Raw genomic sequence first — 24,080 nt, 5'->3', positions numbered from 1 at the left:
TAAATAGGGAGGTTGAGCAGAAATTTAAGTGAGTAGATGAGCTTCTGTATCAAAGGTAAATGTGTTCAAATTTTCAACCAAAATTGCAAAGATGGGAGTAATTAATGGTACATATAAATGCACCTGCAGCACATCAACTAACCACATACTCCTTCACCTGCTCATATTTACTGCACTCGTCTATCCTTTATATTCACCGCTTCTTCCTCAGAAGCTGCTCATCCCACTCTCACTCCTTTCTTCTTCTTGGTTTTTCTTGGAACCACACAGAGATGGAGAGGGAAAGAAACAAACAGGCTTCCCCATTCATCACCATTTTGGTTGCTGCACTGCTTTCTCAAAACTTGCTCATTCCTGTAATCGCTACCAGTGTTGAAGATCAAAAGAACTATTACTCTCCAGACCCACATGCTGGAAGACCCCCCAGTGGTCTCTTTCTTCTATCCCTCTCTCTTTCAAACACTTTTAACATAGCACGCACACATACACACAATCTTGATGCTTGAGCTACACACTTTGTATGATGAGTTACTCCAGTTATATTGTACTCTTTTCTAGGAAAGTCCCAACTCTTGCATGCTCTTTTGGTGTTCCTTTGTACATCATATACACATTTCAACAAGAATCAACCTAGGTCACTCAAACCAACTGTGCTATGAGATTTCTTTTTAACTGTTATATCAACTGTCTTTTGAGAAACAAAATTATTTTATTACTAACTAGGAATCAGTAGCTTCCATGCTTTATGGGAGTTGTACCGTGTTTGACAACATATGAAAAGATGTAATGATCAGACCACCTACCAGGCGACCACTACCACAACCATGTCGTTAAATCAAGTGTTTTCCTCTTCACCGGGAAATTTGGACCACTAATGCTTCTTATGCTGATTGCAGGTTCACACAGGACTCCTCCTTCTGGAACTTCACCAAGACATGGAGGTACCACACCTTCACACGGAAGCTACAACCCCACACCCTCACATGGAAGCTACAACCCCACACCTTCTACAGGTGGCGGAGGAAGTTATGGAACCCCAACACATGATCCAACTCCATCAACTCCTACAGGTGGCGGTGGTGGTGGATACTACCACTCTCCTCCAACTACTGGTGGTGGTGTTGGTGGTTCGCCACCGCTTGTCTTAAGCCCACCAACCACTCCAATATCTATTGACCCGGGTACACCTGGTATCTCCATACCCACACCTCCATTTCTTCCTGATCCAAACTCACCCTTCACTGGTACATGCAAGTAAGTTACAGTAACTTGAACGAAGATTAATTGTGAAATGCAAATCAAAAGAAGGGAATGTGTTTTCTGTCATAAATAACTCTGTTAAATCTATTTTGTAGTTATTGGAGTACACACCCGGGTGCGATATGGGGTCTGTTGGGCTGGTGGGGGACTCTGGGTGGAGCATTTGGCGTAGCTAGCGTTCCAGGATTTGGGGCAAATATCAGCTTGCAGCAAGCACTTTCAAACACACGTACTGATGGGCTGGGGGAACTATACCGGGAAGGGACTGCTTCCTTGCTGAACTCCATGGTGAATAAGAGGTTCCCTTTCACAACCAAGCAAGTTAGGGACCGTTTTGCTGCAGCACTCAGCTCAAACAAGGCTGCAGCAGCACAGGCCCACCTCTTCAAGTTGGCTAATGAGGGCAAACTCAAGCCTAGAGCCTGAAAATGACTTAGGTCTAGTTACCCTCAATTTCTTCTTGATCTGAATATGCGCCTATGAGATTTAGTTTATGGGTTTCTGCGTGCATTTTATTTGTTAGTGTGTTATTTGGATGTTAGTGTCTTATTTGAGATTTTGTGTTTCTAGTTTCTTATGATATCTGTGATGTTACAGAATATTGAAATGGATTACCATGTTACCTTTTTGTTTTAATAGTAAGTTCATGCTTCTTCTAAGCTTCAAATAAGATTAACAGTTGGGTTCCCATATCATCATGCAAATATAACAGGAAAAGAAGTATGCATATAATTTAAAGGACAGTTTTAGAAGCAAATATCAAGGGCAAAATTCTAAAGAATATAAAGCACAAGTGGCTTCAGGTAATTTCACTCAATAGCGTTCAATTAATAGGTGTTGCTGGTTTACCACGGATGCCAAAATCAAGCACTGGGAGCAATGGTAGCCACCAGTAAATCAGACTTTACTACCATTAAATGAACAATAAATAAGACCTGTGTTGAGTCAGTGCATAGTGTAGGTTTGGTGCTGTAGATGAAGTAAACACCAATAATGCTAGCATGACAGCTGGAATATGCAGAAAAGCACACAATTCCACTTGGTAAAGAGATGAACTTGCTTAATTGATTTGCAATATAATGCATGATCATGGTTTAGCTATCATTCTAAGGAATGAAATCCTACTGTCATGCCAACTACGACCTAGCCCCAAGGAGTATACATGTGAATCTGTAAGTATAAGACCATAATGCACAGCAGGAAGAAATAAATACACAATCACCAATATTTCATAGTTAATAACACTACTTCTAGGGCATACAATATTAAATACACAGTGCAGACTGGTGATAAGGCTGTCAGAGTATTCAAACTCATCAAATGCAAGCTAAAAGGCACCAATAACTGCCATTAAGAATGGTCTCACTAACCTGCTAAATTTTTATGCCATTGCCTATGACTCCTTGATGCCCATATATATCCCAGGCGTCAAACATATAGTTTATCGGATTCTTCTTGTAGCTTACTCCCATCCACACTTCATTTTACAAGGCAGGTTAATGCAATAAATAGGGATCTTTAAAATGGCCTGTTCTCTCATGTCCCCTCCTACACTTCTTGGCAATTAGAGGAAGCATTATTGTTAGATTGGCTGAAACCAATGCAAAGAAATGGGATTAAACTTTTATGAAAATCTAAAGAGTTTTGCATAGTGGGCAAGAGTACAAGATAGGGAAAGAGCATGCACCAGATTGTAGTTCATACAGGGATACACCTACACCCCTTTTCAAATGGTGTGTTGCCTATCTCAATAGAAGGAGATTTTGAAAGATCCTAAATTCAAGTTACCTAGTACTGGATGTGTTATTGTTTTCCATGATTCAAAGATCCTAAAATTCAAGTAGTGAACTTTAGCTCTTGTTGAGAACCATGAGGTCCACCATCTAGTGCTTTGGCACCATTCATTCTCCACAAGCTCCTGACATCATAAAGGAGAATGCATTGATTTCGGGTAAAGGTTGCTGAGTTGTTGAATTACTTTGTTTTTGGGTAAGAAGATCAAACATTGCTGTCCAAGAAAGCAAACAAGTATTGAAGTAGATGGCAATTAAAGAATAGAAAAGAAAATTTAAATTACACTTGAGATGAAATGTAGTAGTCCTTGTGGAAGTTCAGAAAATATTTGAAGAAAAACATCAGTTTATACAGTGTTCAAAGCTCACAGAAATATCATAAAGCCTAAAGCTTATCCTAGTGGAAGGTACATAATATAAGCCTATCAAGAAATCAAGTCATTGGTACCCTGCCAACAATTTTTGGTTTACATATGATTTCAGGATGATTTTTATGATGATGATAATCTCTCTGTACCCCACCCACCTTGGTTAAGAAAACATCAAGCAGCCCCATGCCACCATCCAATGCTCAAAGCATTCACAACTTATCAGAGACTGTTTTTAATACAAGAAAAAGGAGTAAACAGACATGAAATAGGTTCTGTCAGGGTAACCATACTTGTTATCCCATAGATGTCCAACCAAAATACAACCAACTTACCAAACTAAACACAAGTTTTTTCATTCAAACACAACTTACCAAACAAATTTCCAAGTAAAAATAACTATAAATGGCATGGGGTTTAGCAACCAATTATAACCTTTAGAGTGAAAGCACACCAAGATTCTCCAAAACCTTCCAACTGCATGAAAACATTATTCACCAAATCTATCTTAACTTCTTGACGATTCAACTTCATGACCAAACAAGGAACAAGTATAAAGAAAGATTGGTATTAACTGTCCAATGAATCACTTTTACCTCCTCGAATGAAAAATTTTGGCAAGAGAAATCTCCTTGAATTAGAAGTGTTTGCAACTAGACAGATGGCTTCTCCATCCAAGTCATCCAACGAACATATATACAAAATAACAATGAATTGAAGCACCTAACAATTACTCCACACCAACAAAATTACAATAGTGTTTTCCCCCCATTGAGTTACTCTGAAGTAAAATGTAAGAATGAAAAATAAAAGGGCACCTTAGAACAGAATAACTATGCTATGTTCTCTACCTAGTAACCACAACTATATAATTCCATGAATAGAGATCGTTAGACGATGGAATTTTAACTGAGCCTCCATTTCTAACTCGTTTCAAGTCGCTGTGTGAAGTTGCATTTGGGTTTTGGCCTACCACAAGAAGTTAAATGATACCTGATGCTTGGCTCCTCAATCTGTAATAAGAGGTAGCATAAAGCTGAAATCAGTTGAGATTTATTTCAGTTTTTTGCCCAATTTGATTTTTGTTTGGCAGATCTTCACATGTTGTGTGCTAAAAGTAGTCCCAGTTTTTGGTACTTCTAATGCTGAATGTGACACTTCATTTAAGAAAATTGGAAATCAGGTTCAATACAATTTTGGTTCCCTTCAGGACAACATTCAGATTAATAGTGATGTGGTCATACTATCATAGAGTTTGAATTTCATGGTTTCACGCCACATAACAATTAAAATAAGCCTATAAAGAGATAGAAGCCCCTGTATCTGGTTTGAGACATCAAAAGAAAAGAGGGGGAGAAAAATAACCTCAAGTTGGTGGCCAAAGAATGACAAGGGTAATTTGGAAATTTGTAGTGATTAACTAATAATTCTTTTTTTCTTTTTTCATTTTTTTTTTTTGTTGGCAAAGGATTAGACTGGAGATTTGGGAAATATCAGGTTCACTCTATATGCTAATAACAAGTAAAATATATATATATATATACAGAGGTACCAGTTAAACAAAATATGTTTCCATAACTAACAGTCAATGTAAACCTACCAAAGTATTTTCGTGTATATCATTGGTAAAAACAGAAAGTACAACAAACTCAAGAGTGGGTTCAGAGAATCACTTAAGTAATTTGAGAAATTTTCAGAGAAGCCACAGCCACAAAGATCAAACTCATGGTGCTATCCCAGCCTTTGATGAACCAAAATTTAGTAGAAATGAAATCAGAAACAAATGGACAGCCTGTCCAGCAGTAGCTTGCTAGTCAGATTCTGGTTGAAGTGTACCAAGTACAATATTCAAACTCAATTATAGATACAGTCAACAGCATAGCTGTAGGAATCAGTTTCATTAAGTCCGTGTCCTCTGCAGTTTGTGGGTGGGAGGCAAGCCTTTCAGATTCAAGTTGATTCAAATGACCACCAAAGTCTACCAGAAAAGGATGTTAGAAATGATTTAATTATTGCTATTGAGTTTGTTAACCCACCAAATACATGCAAGCTGCAACTTCATGGAACTATAACATGTTCATCTATTTTCTATGATACCACCTACTTGATTTCCAATTATGCTCCAGAACATTCCACATTCACATCACAATTGAGGTTGTGAATCATCTCAGACTCTTTATTTAGAAAGCTATTTTAGTGACTGTCTGAGGAACTAAGAAACATCTTTCTTCTAAAAAATCTGATCAAGCCAATTAAAGTCTAAACAAACTCTTTGTATTGCCAATGCAGTGTTGGCCACCACTACACATGCCTCTCATGTCCAGTTAAGAAAACACACAAATAAATTTAAGGCACAATTTACAAGAAAAATGGTTTTTACTCTTTACAACAGAAGAATACTGCAAAAAAATATTTTATAAGTAACACTCTATATCAACAAACACAATCACATTTTAACCTTTCAATAAGAACAATAATAATATTTCTTACCATGCATGTTCTAACTTTCTTATTGACAAAGACAACCATGTTTGCTTACCCCTTTGCCTACCAAGAACACAGATGCTTACCTCAGACCCATAAGATGCTTGCACTTGAAGAAACTGACTTGTGAAAAAATACTAGACTTTGATAAAGGAATGGAGAGGCAAAAGAAATTTAAGACTTATATGGTAATTGTAAAAGGATAATCAAACCCTGCTACCAGAAAGCACCTCTTAAAGAAGAAATGGGGATTAAAGGACTCATAAAAGGCTTATTCCAGACCTATCCCTTTGCATACTTCTATGGCTTGAACTAGTCACTAAGTACAAGGGCTCTAAGCCAGGAGCTTTTCATTGAGTCACCATCAGACATCAAAATAATCTAGAACACCCTTAGCTCAACTAAAGTTCTTGTTCTCATTCAGATCTAGAACCTTTTTGTGAAATGCTTTCTATTACCTTTTTTGTATAGGATTACATATGAATATATACAGAATAACTGTATAAAAATAGCCTAGGAAATAATGCCTACGATCATGATATCAAAGATAAATAAGATAAGTGAAGAATGCTAAGAAAGGAAAAATCCTAGGAGATTCTATGTACGGTTATACAATTATTACAGCTCGTATGGACTGGAAAAATATTCAATAATCTGCCACACAATCTGCTAGAATTTCCAACTGACAGATTTTCCAACACTCCCCTCAAGCTGAGGAATAAATATTTCTCATTCCTAGCTTGCTTAAGATAGTTTGAAACTGTCAAGTAGGAAGCCCCTTTGTTAGAATATCAGTCAGCTACGCCTTTGTTGGAGTATCAGCCAACTGCCCCTTTGTAGGAATATAAGGAGTGCAAATCAGCCCATCTTCAAGTTTCTCTTCTATAAAATGTCGGTCCACTTCCAAGTGCTTAGTTTGATCATGTTGCACTGGATCAGTGCAACGCCGATGGCTGACTTCTTGTCACAGTAGAGTTTCCATTGTCTGACCTTATTCCTAAGACCTTGGCATCAAACTGATTTTTTAGCATGTTATGAAAAATGGGGAAGATTGTGCTAACCTCAAATTTTTGTTTCATGAGATATACCCAAATAAATCGAGTACAATTATCAACAAACAAAACAAACCAGCTTACTCTAGAAATGCTATGAACTTTAGTAGGTTCCCAAGCATCCATATGAATCAAACTAAATGAGAACGGGTTCTAGCTCTGATACCATGTTCTCATTCAGATCTAGAACCTTTTTGTAAAATGCTTTCTACTACCTTTTTTTGTATAGGATTACATATGAATATATACAGAATAATTGTATAAAAATAGCCTAGGAAATAATGCCTACGATCATGCTATCAAAGATAAATAAGATAAGTGAAGAATGCTAAGAAAGGAAAAAATCCTAAGAGATTCTATATACAACTATAGAATTATTACAGCTCATATGGGCTGTAAAAATATTCAATAATCTGCCACACAATCTGCCAGAATTTCCAACTGGCAGATTTTCCAACAGTTCTCATACATGATAGACCCTCTTTTGGCTAGGACATTGGCCTACCTCATCCGGAGGCCCAACTATACTCCGACCAGAAAGCACTGCAAAAGTCTTTAAATAAAGTTGATGTCATTAGCTTTTCTTAGACTAGATTTTCCTTCCCAAAACAATGTCTGCCTTCTTAAGCTTTGAGGAGATGTTGAATTTCTGTTCCATTATTTTTTTCCTTACCAGAAAATCAAGTATCATTCTGAGCAATTGATTTCTACTGGTTCAAATTCATGCTTTACCATCTTAATGCGTTGTTGGTTACAATGTCCAATAGCTGCTCATTAAGCTGAATTGGCTCTTAAATAAAACAATGCATGTCAATACAGATCCTATAAAAATGTCCTTTCATATTTCATAATGAACTTGAATCCTTTACAGATACTAACAAGTAATGGGCTCAAAAGAAGTTTCATTTAATATGTTGATGAGCTCTTCCTACTTTTATCATGTTGGATTTTTTTTCCCTTTATCTTTTCTCTCATTCACTTCCTTTCCTACAATACTTATGTTTCAGTTTCTCACTGGTACAATGTCTGTATTTAACTGTAACCTTCTTTTCTCACAAATACTTATGTTTCAATTCCTCACAGGTAAAATGTGAGCATTGAAAAATAATAAGAGGTACATGGAAGATCCAAATATTGCTTAAAACTTCAAAAATATTTGGAACATATTTAATAAAGTTAATCCAAACATATTCAAGTCCATATCTGTGACCATAACTTGCAACTGCTCTTCTGCATAATGACATTCACATACATCATATTACTTCGATATATTCAGAAGTTCAGAAGTAACTTTTAAGTTTTATTGGTTGGAGAGTTTCTTTTAATTTATTTAATTAACTGTAAAACAGCAAACCCCATTAGTTATTTAAGATAGGTACCTTCGTTGTTTTTTCTTAATTCAAGAAAATTAGATAATAATAAAATCATACAATTCAAAATAATCAAATTAATTTTCCAGCATTTTCAAAAATTTCTAATTTAATTCCTCCTTGTCCCTTCTAAAATCCAAGTCTCTCTCATGCCTTTATCAAATAATCTTCAAAATTGCCATCACCATCACTAGTAGGATCTCTAATGAATTATAATTATATCCAATTGTTTTATTATCATCTCCATGAGTGTTAATGTCAACCCATTTTTCTTTCCAATCCGTTAATTATAGTGATCCTTTTTCCTTAATCTATTAATAATAATATAATGATTATATACAAGCTCAATCACTACAAAGACCAACAATTCATTACTTTCTTCTTCTTAATCTCTTCCTTTCCTTTCCATTTATAGGCTTAATAGGTAGCCAACTAAGCCCTTAATTTTTAGAAGGTTTAACCCTAGTCTTGGATGCAAGATAAAACTTATAAATCTATACTAAAAATCCATAAAAGAACAAACTAAGGCTTAAACCTCTTATAAAATGTATATAAAAAGCATAGAAAGACCCCAAACCCATTATAACCTTTTGAATATATGAGGCTTAAGCCTCAATAGCCTCAATGCTATAACCTCAAGACTCTAAGCCTCAACAAAGGCTTAAGCCTCAATTACCCTATACCAAGTCTATAGCTTCAAGGGTAACTTGCATAGCCTCACCTTGAGGCGAGCCTCAATGTGAAAGCTTCAATAGCCTTTTGAGACAATGATTGGAAATAGGCATTTGTATACAAATCTTGTAACTCTATGGCACAAGGAGAAATATAGAGATAGTGAGTATAGGAGTATGGATATTCATGCATTAGAGCCTCGAAATAGGATGCATCCAGTTTCATGTTAGTGGAGAACTGTCTTCATCATGTGACTCTAAATCCAAGACACATGGCATGCTATGATTATCCAAGCCACAATTATGCCTAAGTTGGACACGTGGCATGCAATGACTGGGCCAATTGTACTTGGCAAAATAATGCATCAATGACTATGATCTTGACACAATTTATTCTCTTAGTCACCCTCCTGAAGATCCTATTCTCCTCCCTAACCAGTATATTATAACTTAAATTCTTATATTTAAGAGACCCAATTACATTAAAAAGAAATACAGAGAAAGATAGCATTGATAATAGATCACTACCTAAAACTAGTTCATTCTCCAAATAATTTTTCACAAACGATATTCAGTTTCAGATAAACAGGTCCATCTGTGGCAACTGGGAAATTACATTCTAACATCTCTTTGAAACAGGTGAAACCAAATGACAAACCAGGCCCATCAATTAACATATTTAATTCAAGCCATCTAATTAGATGTATGCAGAACTACACATAAATTAAGCTATCACACTTAATCGGTAATCTGTCAACTCAAGCTGAAAGGCTAAAGAGAAAGATGAACAACATTAACAACTTAATCAGAGAAACCATGCGAAGGTATAAGTATGACAAAAGAGATTCAAGTACAATTTCATTAATTACTATTGTTTTCATTTCCATGGATACCCAAGTGTACTTGAAATCGAAGGTTCATGCAATACACTTACTCTTCCAATAAATAAAGAACTTGTAGTTCAGCTTACCTTATGTGATGATACAATACATTTTCTTCCTGTGACACTGCAGATCTGTTTGTTCATGAGAATGATTTTGACGGGCAAATTTTCTAAATCTGCTCCCAATTTAAGTGTTTTTTGGGTAAACACTGGTAATAAGTTGTACATTTTACTTGTTAGATTTCATGGACTTTCTTGAAGGCATACAGCTCATAGTGTTCTTCCAAGGCCAAAAAGGAAGAATGTGACATGAGAGAGTCCTGGTCAAGTCATATGAGATTCAAACCAGTTAAAAATCTGCTCTGACTGCAAGCTTGTCATTTCATGATATGCAAATGCCAGATTCAGTTCTTCCTGAATGTGGTGGACAAATATATCCCAATCTGGAAAAATAATATTACTCTCACTGAGAACTTTTTTCCAATTTGTTGCACGCCCATCGTTCCTCATATATCCATTCACATTGATAAAGCCCTTGTCACGCAAGAGCCCAAACAACTTGGCAGAAATGTTCTTATCAACACCTGGGATTCTGTCAGCCAAAAAGTATGGCGACAGGGGGAATTCCATGCATTTAACCTCTGCAACATCAATGCCTTTATTCCTCAAAATCTCCATATTTTCAGCTATTCTCTGTTTCCTAGCTTGATCTTTGGGCATGTGAACAAAAAGGGTGGGTGGATAATCCTTCATAATATCTATTTTATGAAACAGCCCTTCAGCAATCATCAGTGTAACACTACTAAATCTCAAATTAGTGGCAAGCACAGAAACAAAGTACCCACCAGAGGAGGCCCCCAAAGCCACAAGAGGAAGCTTTTCAAGCTTGTTTTTCTCAATCCACCATTGGATGATTCCTTTAACAATTAAACTTTCCTTCCCAAATGACCAGCATTTCCCAGCACTTGAAATGGTAAGAACAGCAAATTTTCGATTGAGAGAGTGAAGAACTATTAACCTTTCTTCAGGAAGACCAACACAATCCGGACAGCTGGGGGATCTGTCCCAAAAGTTAACCGCTTGGCCATTACACCCATGGGCCAGAAAGAGAACAGCCTTAGGTGAATCGGGTATTTGCCATATAACATCTGTTCCATTCCTGAACTCTATGGTGGGGTGGAATTGGACCAGAGGATCACTGCTTTGTGTCATAACTCCAATTGAAGAACTGGGCTGTTTTCCATTGTTGTGAAATGACAACATTAAAACTACAATTATTAGAATCAGAAGTACAATCAGAACCGGCACAGGACATTTATGCGATCTGTGCCATGGCTTCAATGATTTATTGCTGTGCTTCAACATTGCTGAAAGCAAAGATAACTTGTTTATCAGACAAATATTCCGTTGCAATGAAGTAGTAAGTACAAAGAAGAATGAGAAATCCTTCCACCAAGCATACAATCAGCTGTGCAAAATCTGATCAAAGGAAGGAATTTAAGCCTACACTACTCCAAAAAACAAAACAGAAGGAACATGTTATGATGGCTGCAAACACAAAAGAAAAGAAAAGCAAAGCAACAAAACTTTTCAATTCATTTTGCAATAGTTGTACAAAGGAAAAGATAAATATGACAGGTCTATCTGCATTTCCACAATGTTCCGTTAGATGGCCATGGAAAATATAGGAAAACGTTAGAATTAAAAGTTCTTGTCTTAAGGCTATGTTTGGCTCTTAGAAATCACTAAGAAAAGGTCAAAAAATGTTAAAGAAAATGATTTTCTTATATTTGAATACTATGGGAAAAGGTGAGGAAAATGCACACACACATATAACATATAAGGAAAAAATGAGGAAAAGTGCTAAAAGATTTTCCTCCTCATTTTCCATAGACAAAGGTGAGGAAAACCTGGAGAAAGTGCATTCTTCAATAATTTAATTTTATTTACATTAAATTTTCCATGGACAACCAAATTAGAGAATAATTTTACAAAATTTTTCTTTCCTTAAATTTTTTTCTCTCTATTTTCTTTCCCTCAAACTTTTCAAAAACCAAACATAACCTAAATGTTTCACTGTCTCAAACCCAAGAAGACACAGACCTTCATCAAGCCAAACCTTAGACAACTGTTTGACTTCTTTGAGATATGTTCTTAATTTTTTTTAGAAAACCAAAATAGCATAAATTCAAAATTTCAAAATTCTATTGTCTTCTTCCACTTTAATTTTTCAATAACCACACACTCCATCAATCGGTGTCAACCTTTAGATGCATAAGTTCTCCATCTCGAAAATAGTACAAAATTGTTAAAGAAAAATGGTGAGTTAAGCAAGTTCAATGTTGAGAACAAAAATGTCTTCCCTACGCAGCCATTTTGCAGACTATGAAGACAGATAAAATGGTTTGTTTTCAGTCAACAAATTCAGAGCCATATGCCATATAATTTGATGAAAAATGGGGCATTCTTTTTTTCACTGCGTCTGCTCTTTGTAGCATTACCTGAAATGAGGATCAGTTGATTCCAAAAAACATTCACCTGCTTGTTTGTGGATGATGAAATTAATTACCTTCATTTCCCGCAATCTTAGGTACAGAGTTTTAATTAACTAAAAAAAAAAAATGATTTTTGGAAGTGAATATTCGTCTCAAAGAAATTGATATCTGGAATCATAGATGCTTCATGGCCTTGAAGCTCAAAAAAATAATAACATTCACTCAGCTTGCGAGAAAGCACAACAAGAAGAAACGCGACATCCAAAATTCTGTTTTTTTTTTTTTTTCTAATTTTCTTAACTTTCTCAGCAACCAAACATAAACAAAGAAATTCAGAATTAAAAACACAAAAAAAAAAAAAACCAGCTTCAGAATCTGATTAAGGAAAAAAAATACCTGGATTGTCGATCCGATAAAGATATCCAAGGCCCTAGATCAGTTGGAAGAGTGTTGCTTTGGCTTGACGATGGAGAGACCGCGTGATGACACGCGCCATGCTGCAAATGGGCTTCACACCAGCCTACCTTACCCGGCCCGACTAACATCCAAATTTATTATAAGCGTTAATTATATATATGGATATACATCCACCCTTTTAATGAAATAGTTTTTTTTGTAGAAAAATGTGCTTGATGAAATCCTAACGGTTTATTTGGTAATTGTTTTTAAGAATAGTTTTAGATTTTTCAAAATAAAAGAACAGAAAAATACATTTGATAATAAAAAAAAACTATATTTTATTTTTTGTTCTTTATAACCGAAAACATGTTGTTTTTAAATAATATTTTTTAATTATTTTTAATTATTTTTGAATGATTATTTTAAAAAATAATTATACAAACATATAAAATGATTAAAAATAAAATATTAGATATAAAAATTATTTTAAAAACATATTTAAAAATATTAAAAACATTTTAAGCTTCCAAATAGACTTTGTTTTACAAAACATCATAGAACAATTTTCAAAAATCATTTTTAAAAACTATTTTTAAAATTTTTTTTCAAAAATAGTTACCAAACAGACCCAAACCTACCTTTTTCTTCTTCCGTCTTTCGTTTCTTATCTTCTAATCTCTTTATAACCTTAATTAAATTTATCAAGCAAATTATGTTTATGATCAATGTATAAAAAAATAATCATATCCAATAATAATACAAGTATATATATATATATATATATATTGAAAAAAAGGAAATATCACGAAATAATTGAATTTTACGTGGTCTTATACATTAGACATTTTTGTTGTGCCTAACCTTTTGGTTTTGAACATTTCTTTATTATTCGGATTTTCAAGTCAAAACCTTTTCATAGTGTTTGGCCTTTTAAGTCCAAACATAAAAAAATAAGTTTTTTATTTTTATATTGCACTTTTTTATTTATAATTTCTCACTTCTAAATCCTTCCTAATTGTTTTTCAATTATTTTTACAATAAATTTTTATAAAAAATTATATAAAAGGTAAGCACTAAAAGATACATATTTATGTGGTATGTTATATGAATTTAAACAAAATGTATAAAATAAAATAAAAAAATTACAATCAACTATGAACCGTCCTACAAATAATCTTATGTTATCAAATAAGTTTTAGATAAGATAATTTTCTCTTAGGTTCTATTTGGTTACTGAAAAAAAATTCAAAGAAAATGTAAGAGAAATAAAATAGAAAAGAAAAATAAAAATAAATTTAAAATCAATAAATTATTTTTATCTATTACTTCATACTAATTTTAATTCTTCAAAAATAAAGATTAAATGATTTGAAAGAACATGATTTTCTTTGAAATTTTCCGTAGTACAACCAAATATAAGAAAATAATTTTTTTTAGGTTTTTGGTTGAGAAGAAGAAAATAATGCGGATGCAAGAAGAGTTTTGATAGTTACAAATATAATTTCCCAATTATATTTCCATCAACCAAATTGATATTCACAACCACCCTTTTAATAAATATTTTAACACAAAAAAGTCCATTGATGAAATCCCCAACTTCCTTTGGTTTTTCTCTTCTAATCTCTTCATAACCCTAACAAAATTTATCAAGAAAGTCATGTTTTTCACAAATGGATGAGCAAATGATCATTTTGAATGATGGTACAACTATAGACATATGGTTTTAATAATTTTTCCACATTTTTGGAGTTTGGTAATGCAAAGTCAAATGTTTTATAAATGTCCAATTCAAAACAGACTTAAAATACTTAGAAGTGTACATTTGAACACTCTTATAGGTGCTATGAATTGTACCTTTGGACATCTTATCTGCCAAACAATTGAACTCTGTATAGTCATACATGTCTAGATATTTCTATTATGTCTAGCCTTTCAAGTATAAACATTTCCACAATTTTTGACCTTCTAGGTTTAAACAACACAAAATAAGTGTTCTTTTTTCATTTATATTTCTATTGACTTCTCACTCAATGTTTCATAAAAAATTTAAAAAAATTTAAAAAAAAAAAAAACAAATAAAGAATAAGCCTAAAAGATATTCATGTGGTATGTTATGTGGCTTCAAACAAAATGTATAAAACAAATTAAAATTAGTTATGAATGTGCTTTGTAGACTCTTACGTTATCAAATGAACTTCATAGACGATGATCTTCTCTTAGGGTTGGTGGTTGAGAAGAAATAACTTAAGAGAAAAAAGAAGAAGATGGTTATGGAAGAGAAGAATCAGAAAGGTGTTCTAGGTATTTTTAAAATTGTCGGTGGATGTATAAATAGGGTAAATGCAAAGATCAATTTGGTGGATGCAAATGTAATCTCCCTACATAAGTTATAGTTTTGAGAGTTCATATTTTTAAATCAACTAAATTCTACACACATCCATTGAATTATAAATTTTTTTATGTTAAAATTTTTGTTAGTGATAAAAATATTCTTACACAACAATACACATCCATCATCAAAATGTCTAACTCTTTACCTTCCAACATGTTTAAGAATGTTTTAAGACTGTGTAGAAAATCATAAAATATATAGGAGATTTGATTTAATGTTGTAAATGGGATGTTATGTTTTGATTTAGTGGAGTAAATTAAAAGATAAAGTCAATTGAGTCAATGTTTCTAATTTATTTATAGACCAAAAATAGGCATGGCATAACACATCTCATTGGATGTAATAACTTAGGATATTATGTTCATTAAATATTACGTCTAAGGATATCATTTTTAGGATATACATATCATATCCAATAGGATATGATATCCTAGCCAACCAAACATAACCTAAGGGGTGTCAAACACTATACCTTAGGACATACTTAAAGGTGTCCAACACTATACCCTTCAGGATGCTCGGTACATCTTCAAATTGATAAATGGTAGTTTTTTTCATTCATCCTTTCATTCGTTCCTGTACAGAGTATATATAGAGGGTAATCGTCATTCTAAGAATAGGAAAGAATGATACAAGGAAAGAATGATATAAGGAAATAACAACTAATATCTTAAAATCTTAACTTTCCTAATATCTCAATATTCCTAATATCTCAATATTCATAATATTTCAACTTTCCTAATATCTAAACATTCCTAATATCTCAACACTAAATGATATAAGAAAAGAATGATATAAGTAAAGCATTCCTAATATCTTAACACTCCCCCTCAAGTTGGTGCATAGATGTCACACATGCCCCAACTTGTTTAAAAATTTTGAGAACACTTGACTTAAAACAGCTTTGGTAAGGATATCGGTCAATTGATCTTCTGATCAAATCTTAAGCAATTCCACAATCTTATCATCCAACTTTTCCTTAATGAAGAATCTATCCACATCGACATGCTTTGTACGATCATGTTGTACTGGATTATGAGCAATGTCACATGTGGCTTTATTGTCACAAAACAATCGGATTGGTTGCTTAGATAGGTAACCTAAATCATGTAAAAGGAGTGTCAGCCATAATGCCTCACAAAGTCCTAGAGTCATACCTCTAAATTCCGCTTCTGTACTTGAATGAGCGACGACATTCTGCTTCTTACTTTTCCATGTCACAAGATTACCACCTACAAAGGTAAAGTAACCAGATGTAGATCGCTTATCTTCCACTGCACCGGTCCAATCAGCATCAGTATATAATTCTATACTCTGATGATCAACATTTTTAGCGAACAAAATTCCCTTCCCAAGAGCATTCTTCAAATACCTCAAAATACGCATGACTGCATTCATATGTTGCTCTTCAGGATTATGCATGTATTGACTCACTACACTCAATGCATAAACAAGATTTGGTCTTGTATGAGCTAAGTACATTAATCTCCTCACAAGTCTCTGGTATCTTCCCTTATCGATTGATACTTAATTAGGCTCAACACACAATTTCAGACCTTCTTCTATTGGTGTATTAACAGGTTGACATCCCGACATTCCAGTCTCCTGTAAAAGATCTAAGGCATACTTTCTTTGAGACAGAAAAATTTCTTCACTTGATCAAGAAACTTCAATCCCAAGAAAGTATTTCAGAGGACCTAGATCTTTCATTTCGAATTCTTTAGATAGATAATTTTGCAGAGTTTTTCTTTCTTCAAGATCATTTCCTGCAACTACCATGTCATCCACATATACGATGAGTGTCGTAATCTTACCATGTTGCTTTTTTAGGAACAAAGTGTGATCTGAATTACTTTGACGATAGCCAAAAGCTCTCATTGACTTTGTGAACCTTCCAACCATGCTCTCGGGGATTGCTTCAATCCATACAATGACTTTTTCAATTTGCACACCTTCTGACATTGTTTTTTTTACACCATGCATCCTGGTGGAAGATCCATATATACTTCTTCAAATAACTCGCCATGCAGAAAGGCATTTTTCACATCAAATTGTTGTAATGGCCAATCTAGGTTTGCAATTAAAGACAATAATACTCAAACTGTGTTGACCTTAGCTATAGGTGCAAATGTCTCTGTGTAATCAATTCCATAAGTTTGAGTGTACCCTTTTGCTACCAATCTTGCTTTAAATCGTTCAATACTACCATCTGCCTTGTACTTCACAGTATAGATCTAACGACACCCAACTGGCTTCTTTCCTAATGGACATTCTACGAGTTCTCATGTTTCATTATTCTACAATGATTTCATCTCTTCATTCATGGCTGCTTTCCACCTTGGATCAACTAAGGCTTCCTGCACACTATTAGAAATAGTTACAGTAGATAATTGATTTACAAATGACTTATTTGATTCAGACAAACGATGGTTAGACACATAGTTGCTCATAGGATATTTGATTTTGGTAGACCATTCAGGTTCATATGTAGGTTTAGAAATACCTCTATTATGACGGTGTGGTAACCGTTTCATGAATGGATCAAGTTCCAAATTAAGAACACCCTTAACATACGAAGATTGGTTTGGTATTTCAGTGAAGACATCTTCGAACCCAAATTGTTGACCACTCATATCCAACTCACCCACTTTCTGGTTCACTAGTTCAGATTGTCTAAATTCATCTTCCTCAGAGATATGATAATCATAATCGAGAGTCTGAATTTCCTTATGGTACTCCCCTTGAAGTTCAGACTCATATGAAAAATACATCGAATCTTCATGAAACACCACATCCATTGTAATATACATTTGTCGAGTTGGAGGATGGTAACATCGATATCCCTTTTTGTGCAATGCATATCCAACAAACACACATTCAAATGCATGGGAAGTTAACTTGGTGCGTTGGTGCTTATGTAGATGCACAAATGCCACGCAACCAAAAACATGAGGAAGTAGATTTGGGACGGTTAGGGCAACTACGACATTAGTAAGAGCTTGGAGAGGTGTTTGAAAGTTAATTGAGCTAGAAAGTACCCGATTGATCAAGTATGCGACAGATGTGATTACTTCTCCCCAATAAGATATCAGTGTTTTTGTTGCTATCAAGGAAGCACGAACAACCTCTAACAAGTGCCGATTTTTTCGTTCAGAGACTCCATTTTGTTGGGGTGTATTGGAACAAGTAGTCTAATGAATGATGTCATGTTCTTCCAAATACTTTTGAAGATCAGAACTTTGATATTCTCCACCATTATCACTACGTAGAACCCGAATTTTTGCATTGTACTGAGTATCAGTCATTTTATGAAATTTTTGAAACAACAAGTTCACTTCATCTTTGATCTTCATCAAGCATAACCATGTCATTTTGGTACAATCATCAATAAAAGTAACAAACCAATGTGAGCCACTCAAAGTTGGGACTTTGGATGGGCCCCAAACATCAGAATGTATAACCATAAAAGAAAACGAATTTTTATTCAAAATTAACAAAAACGAAGTATGATAGCTTTTAGACAATTCACAAATATCATAACGGAAACTAGAAATATCACTCTTTGCAAACAAATTAGGAAACAATTTTTTTAAATAACCAAAGGAAGCATGTCCCAGACGTCGATGCCACAACCAAATTTCAGACTTTTTCTTCTCCTCCTCAGATCCATCTGCCATCAAGGCTTGTTGCAACTTACTTGAATCATTTGACTGCAAGTCCAAGTAATAGAGTTTTCCTCGCTTAATACCATAACCAATCGTTTATCTTGTTTGGATGTCCTTAATCACACAAAATTCAGGCCAAAAAATGACAATACAAGATAAGGTTGTAGTGATTTGAGAAACTGACAAAAGATTGTAATTTAAAGATGGAACAACTAAAACAGAATTCAAATTCAAAGTTTCAGTAAGAGTTAAGGATCTTTCCCCAATGACTGGGGTTGTGTTACCATTGGTTGTGGAAACAATTTTTTGTGAGAAAGGTCTAAGAGGTGAAACCTATCTAGAATCAAAAGTCATATGATCTATAACACCAGAATCAATTATCTATGCACTATTAATAACAGGTGTAAAAAGTATTTAAAAACTTACCACCATAATCAGTAGCGACTACCAATGCAAAGGCTTTCTCAACAACATTAGCCTCTGTTTTTATTTTGGCAATAGTTGCAGTCAAGTTTTTCTTGGAATCCTTCTTCCGTTGATCACGATTATTATCATTAATAACAAAGTATTGATAGCATAAACATGATCTAAAGGTCCACGGTTCAAACCCTCGGTTTCTCATTGTTTTCCTAGTCATACCAAGAGTTGTTGCTTTGAAATTGTGGGATATCCAGACTGGTGGGACTAGTCTTATTGCAGTGAGTGCATTTGAAGGTTGACTTATCAATATTAGGGTTTGTCTTAGGATGGTTGATCACTGTCGGACTACCATAGCGACAAAATATCTAGGATTTCAGTTCCATGGCTCTGATACCATCTTCAAATTGATAAATGGTAGTTTTTTTTCATTCACCCTTTCATTCGTTCATGTACAGAGTATATATAGAGGATAATCGCCATTCTAAGAATAGGAAAGAATGATACAAGGAAAGAATGATATAAGGAAATAACAACTAATATCCTAATATCTCAATATTCCTAATATCTCAACTTTCCTAATATCTAAACATTCATAATATCTCAATACTAAATGATATAAAGAAAGAATGATATAAGGAAAGCATTCCTAATATCTCAACACTTGCACAGACACAAAAATAATCCACTACAGCCAAAGTGTACAAAGTGTTACTTCCATGCATCGTCTATCATGAAGCCATGATACTATAACACAATAAGTATGACTATACTATTGTCATCATTACACCACAATCAAGGTTATCCATGCATAAGGGGTGACCACCAATCGTATGGTACTAACCACTTGCGATACGTGACCTCACATAAAAGAAGACTATCGCATTAATTGCATAATGGTCATGACCTTGCATTAATCACATAACAATCAAAATCATAAAGGTCATTCTATCATCATTGCATGATGATCAAAGCCTTAAAGACAAACATAATAGAAATCATTTAAAGTGATACGCAATTAATGTCTCCTTTTATCAACTTGCTATAATCAAACCACCAAAAGGCATTCATCAAAGGAGACCTCAGTTTTAGAAAAAAGTACACAAACAATGTATCTTTTTATATGTTTCCTTTTACATCACTTCATGATTGACTTGACCATCAAAGAAAGGTTGGTTTAATTAGCCATTGTTTACTTATCTATCTCTTTGATCCGTAGAAGGCAAGTGATGCCTAGTTTGACCTTACTTGAAGGAGGACATAACACACCGATGTCATCAATGGGAATGAAACATAAAAGTCCTCACTTAATCAACTTAGTCATGGTCCAACCATCAACCAATAATAGGTGTCCTCATAATGATCCTTTGTTATCATATATCTAGGAACAAATGGAAGAAATGGAGTGTAGATTTCAAAGAGAAAGAAAAGAAATAACACGTTAGCTCATGGAACAAAACAAGTGTGATAAAGAACTTATCAATGAAAATGGTCAACTAAGGGGAGAACTACGAGAAATCAGTAGCGTCCAAGCTCCTCATTGATCCACAACCATCATGAAAAAGTCAAGGAAACAGGACATCAAAGAAGCCACTTACTTGAGCAAGAGTCTACCAAGGCCAAGTGAGCACGAAGTAGTCCCATTCCATAAGAGAAAAAAAAACGCCCACCAAACCCTAATTGATACAACCCACACATCTATCATACCCATCAAACCCCTTATCTTACAAGTAGTACATGGTATCACCACCACATTATTCACCAAGGTTGTCCTCAAGGAGGAGGCATCCATGGGATTTGTAATCCCCCAAATTCATCATGTTCAATATGATAGGTGATCCATTAGAACACTCGTTGCATGTCTAATAGATGATGATCCTCACACAAGAGAACGACTTGTTGCTTTTCAAATCCCTTTTCTAAAGTTGATGTATAGCAATTAGAGTCTTCCACCCAATGGTCCTCTCTTCATACCTAGGCACAAGAAGGTATAGCCTTCTCTTCCTTAAGAAATAAAGGTAGCTAGTTTTTTTTTTTTCTTTAGAATGGAAGATAACAAAATGTCTTAGTTAGTCCAAACCCTAAAAAGGTATATACTAATTGAACTTAAATGACTAAGGTCATTTCATAGGCTTAGGTTACTTAATCTAACCTTAATAGTTCCTATTTAATTAATTAACCTAATAGACTTCAACTAGTTAAATAGTCTAAGTAGAAACCATAAGTCACTTAATTATAAGCACTTTATGCAAACTTCTGCTTATGCAAAAGCAGTTATATGCTTATGCTTATACATCCTTATACACACTTATAATTAAATAGAAATTTCCTTCAAACCACGTGCCACTAAGAATGTGAGATCGAGTGAGGACTACTAAAACTTATAGGAAAACATTAGCTCCCTCATAATCAAATTCTTAAGTTAAATTAACACTCTACTAAAGAGAATGAATTGCACTTCAATATCTTGTAACATTAAATTAAATATGTGACCTACCATCTATTTCATGCAAGTTCCCCATAAACTAATGTTTGTAATCCAACAAGGTTGTAGCTATCAACCTCTTAGGATTGTCTCTTCAATTCATGAGTTTCAAATCCACCTACGTTATTATCAACTAACACTTTCATCTACTAAGGGCATATGTTAAATTTCACTTAAAAATCATTCATTCATAATCACAAATGCTTAGAATCACTCAAAAGGACATTTTATCCCAAACTCATGAGATATTATGATGTCATCATTGAAAATATTTGTTATCACTTGCCTAAACTGCTAATCACTCAATCCATAACTCTAAGATCTCACTCGTAAGTCCAAAATCACCGATGACCTCAACACTATCACAATATTCTCTCCAGGTTGAGAACTCATGCAACATAGTAACTTAAAATAATCATGATAACCCAATGGTCATGGACTCAATCTTGTTTAATGTGTAATCATAAACACTAATGCACTCATCATAGGACAACCATCTTGATAACCATTGGGAGATAATGCACTATGACTTCTAATGGATTATCTAAATCCATGAACTAACCGTGAACAAACTTATTAATTTTTAAGGAACTCATTACTTGAATTTTCCATGAAATTCTTAATGCACTCAAGTCATATACAAATAATTAGGCTTGAATGCTTAAAATGTCATAATAGTGAATAGGATAGAAAAGGAAATTAATATTATATACGATAAAATCAAATGTTACACCATATCTTTGTTTTTAAGGGCTTTATCATAACAAATTTGCCATTAAATATACACCACCTCTAACTCTCAAGGCCCGGGTCATCACTAATTTCTTAGTAGATTCATGAAGGGTCATTTCATTAGAAGTAGCAATGGCTAAGGAGGCTGATTTTTGGTCAAGGGTCTAAGGGATTTTGGGATGTGGTGACATAACTAAATTGTTGCACTATTTCCCAAATCTTTTTTAAGCATTTTTCCATGGTTGGGCCCTGTGCCTCAAAATACCTCATGACTTCAACTATGAGCTAGAAATCATCAAAGAATCGAAGCATGGCTAGAATAGTGCTTGCAAAGATGCCTTTTCCAAGCTCAAAGAATACCTAACGACACCCAATCTTAGTCACACTAGAGCAAGGCGACACCATACTATTACCTAGTTGTTTCACCAAAGGCAATTCATAATTCAGTTACATATCTAGTTAACTTACTGCATTAGCATATCATATAATCAGTTCCTAACATCAAATCATTCCATAAACATTCAAATGTATCCTTCATTTCTACTAATAATATACCTTTGCATAATCTTAGGTTAGATTAGAATCAGACAAGAATAGAGGAGAAAAAAAAAAAAAGGAGTAACACTTAGTGAAAAGCCCATAGAGAATTTGGAGCTAGTTTTCTACTTTAACATTGTTAACTGAAACAAAGTCTGTCTGTTCAAGCTTAATAAGAACTAATAACCTTGGCTAAGGGAGACTATCTTTGCCTTGACAAAGAACATCTATTGAACATATGATCCTGAAAAAAGGGCTGCTCAAATAACAATTAGCAATTCTTTCAAGGGAAAAAAGACAGATTTTATCCAACATTGCAAGCATTCCATACAAAAGCACAAATTAAGATTTCACACAAACAGCAACATCAATGAGTATACGCATGCATTTTGCTGTGCTCAACAAGAACTATTAGAATCTACCCAGAATCACTTTAGTTCCAGTTTATTTTCCATTCATAAAAATGAATAGGGAAAAACACAGATAGAGGAAAATGATCATAGAAGGAAAAGTTCCAACTTACTAATCTCATGGATCAAGGCCAACTTGTTAAGTAGCTAACTCGTGCTTGTTTTCTACAGAATACAGTTTACTTAATTTCCACACAGTTGAATTCTCATCAACCAGGACCATTCATCCTCTTCTACCTGCATTCAAAACATGGGCCAATATAATAGGAAAAGACATCTGAGGCGTAAAACAAAAGATACAGAATCATATCCAGGAACCAAACAAATATGAGTATCTTCTGTTGGAAAATTAGTGAAGGGTACTAATGGCTGAAAGGGAACCAAACAGATATGTGTATCTTCTGTTGGAAAATTAATGAAGGGTGCTAATGGACGAAACATAGACAACAAGATTCAACATAAGCAAAATGAAAAGCTATCAGGCATGTGAAAATACTGCCCTAGGGGTGGATCCACTTCTCAATTATTAACTTGGCTAAGAATGCTGATGGTACCTTGCCCTCCAAGTCAAAACAACTGCATCATCCTACAAGGTTCATTCAATGTCCCACGATGAGAAGCAACTCATAATTGTTCCTGTGATACCAGAAATAAGTGCAGAGGTTGT

General features: G+C 34.3%; 2 protein-coding genes across 2 annotated transcripts; one reads left to right on the top strand and one right to left on the bottom strand.

Moving 5' to 3' along the window:
* Positions 1–209: 209 nt before the first annotated feature.
* Positions 210–1,896, top strand: LOC100259123 (protodermal factor 1). Its single transcript, XM_002283847.5, has 3 exons — positions 210–429; positions 897–1,254; positions 1,356–1,896. The coding sequence occupies exons 1-3, from the start codon at positions 273–275 to the stop codon at positions 1,684–1,686; spliced, it is 846 nt and encodes a 281-aa protein (XP_002283883.1). The 5' UTR covers positions 210–272; the 3' UTR covers positions 1,687–1,896.
* Positions 1,897–9,831: 7,935 nt separating this feature from the next.
* LOC100242074 (uncharacterized) lies at positions 9,832–12,926 on the bottom strand. Its single transcript, XM_002279835.4, has 2 exons — positions 12,773–12,926; positions 9,832–11,248 (listed from the first exon to the last, which is right to left on the bottom strand). The coding sequence occupies exon 2, from the start codon at positions 11,244–11,246 to the stop codon at positions 10,206–10,208; it is 1,041 nt and encodes a 346-aa protein (XP_002279871.1). The 5' UTR covers positions 11,247–11,248; positions 12,773–12,926; the 3' UTR covers positions 9,832–10,205.
* Between the last annotated feature and the right edge of the window lie 11,154 nt (positions 12,927–24,080).

Source organism: Vitis vinifera, chromosome 12 (assembly GCF_030704535.1).
Source record: "Vitis vinifera cultivar Pinot Noir 40024 chromosome 12, ASM3070453v1".
NCBI lineage: Eukaryota > Viridiplantae > Streptophyta > Magnoliopsida > Vitales > Vitaceae > Vitis > Vitis vinifera.
Note: the sequence above shows the minus strand (reverse complement) of the source record. Positions and strands in the feature narration are given on the sequence as shown.

Coding starts and splice junctions, on each gene's coding strand:
- LOC100242074 (XM_002279835.4), bottom strand. CDS start 11,246: ATGTTGAAGCACAGCAATAAATCATTGAAGCCATGGCACAGATCGCAT.
- LOC100259123 (XM_002283847.5), top strand. CDS start 273: ATGGAGAGGGAAAGAAACAAACAGGCTTCCCCATTCATCACCATTTTG. Junction 430..896: donor TGCTGGAAGACCCCCCAGTG/GTCTCTTTCTTC, acceptor TGCTGATTGCAG/GTTCACACAGGACTCCTCCT. Junction 1,255..1,355: donor CCCTTCACTGGTACATGCAA/GTAAGTTACAGT, acceptor TCTATTTTGTAG/TTATTGGAGTACACACCCGG.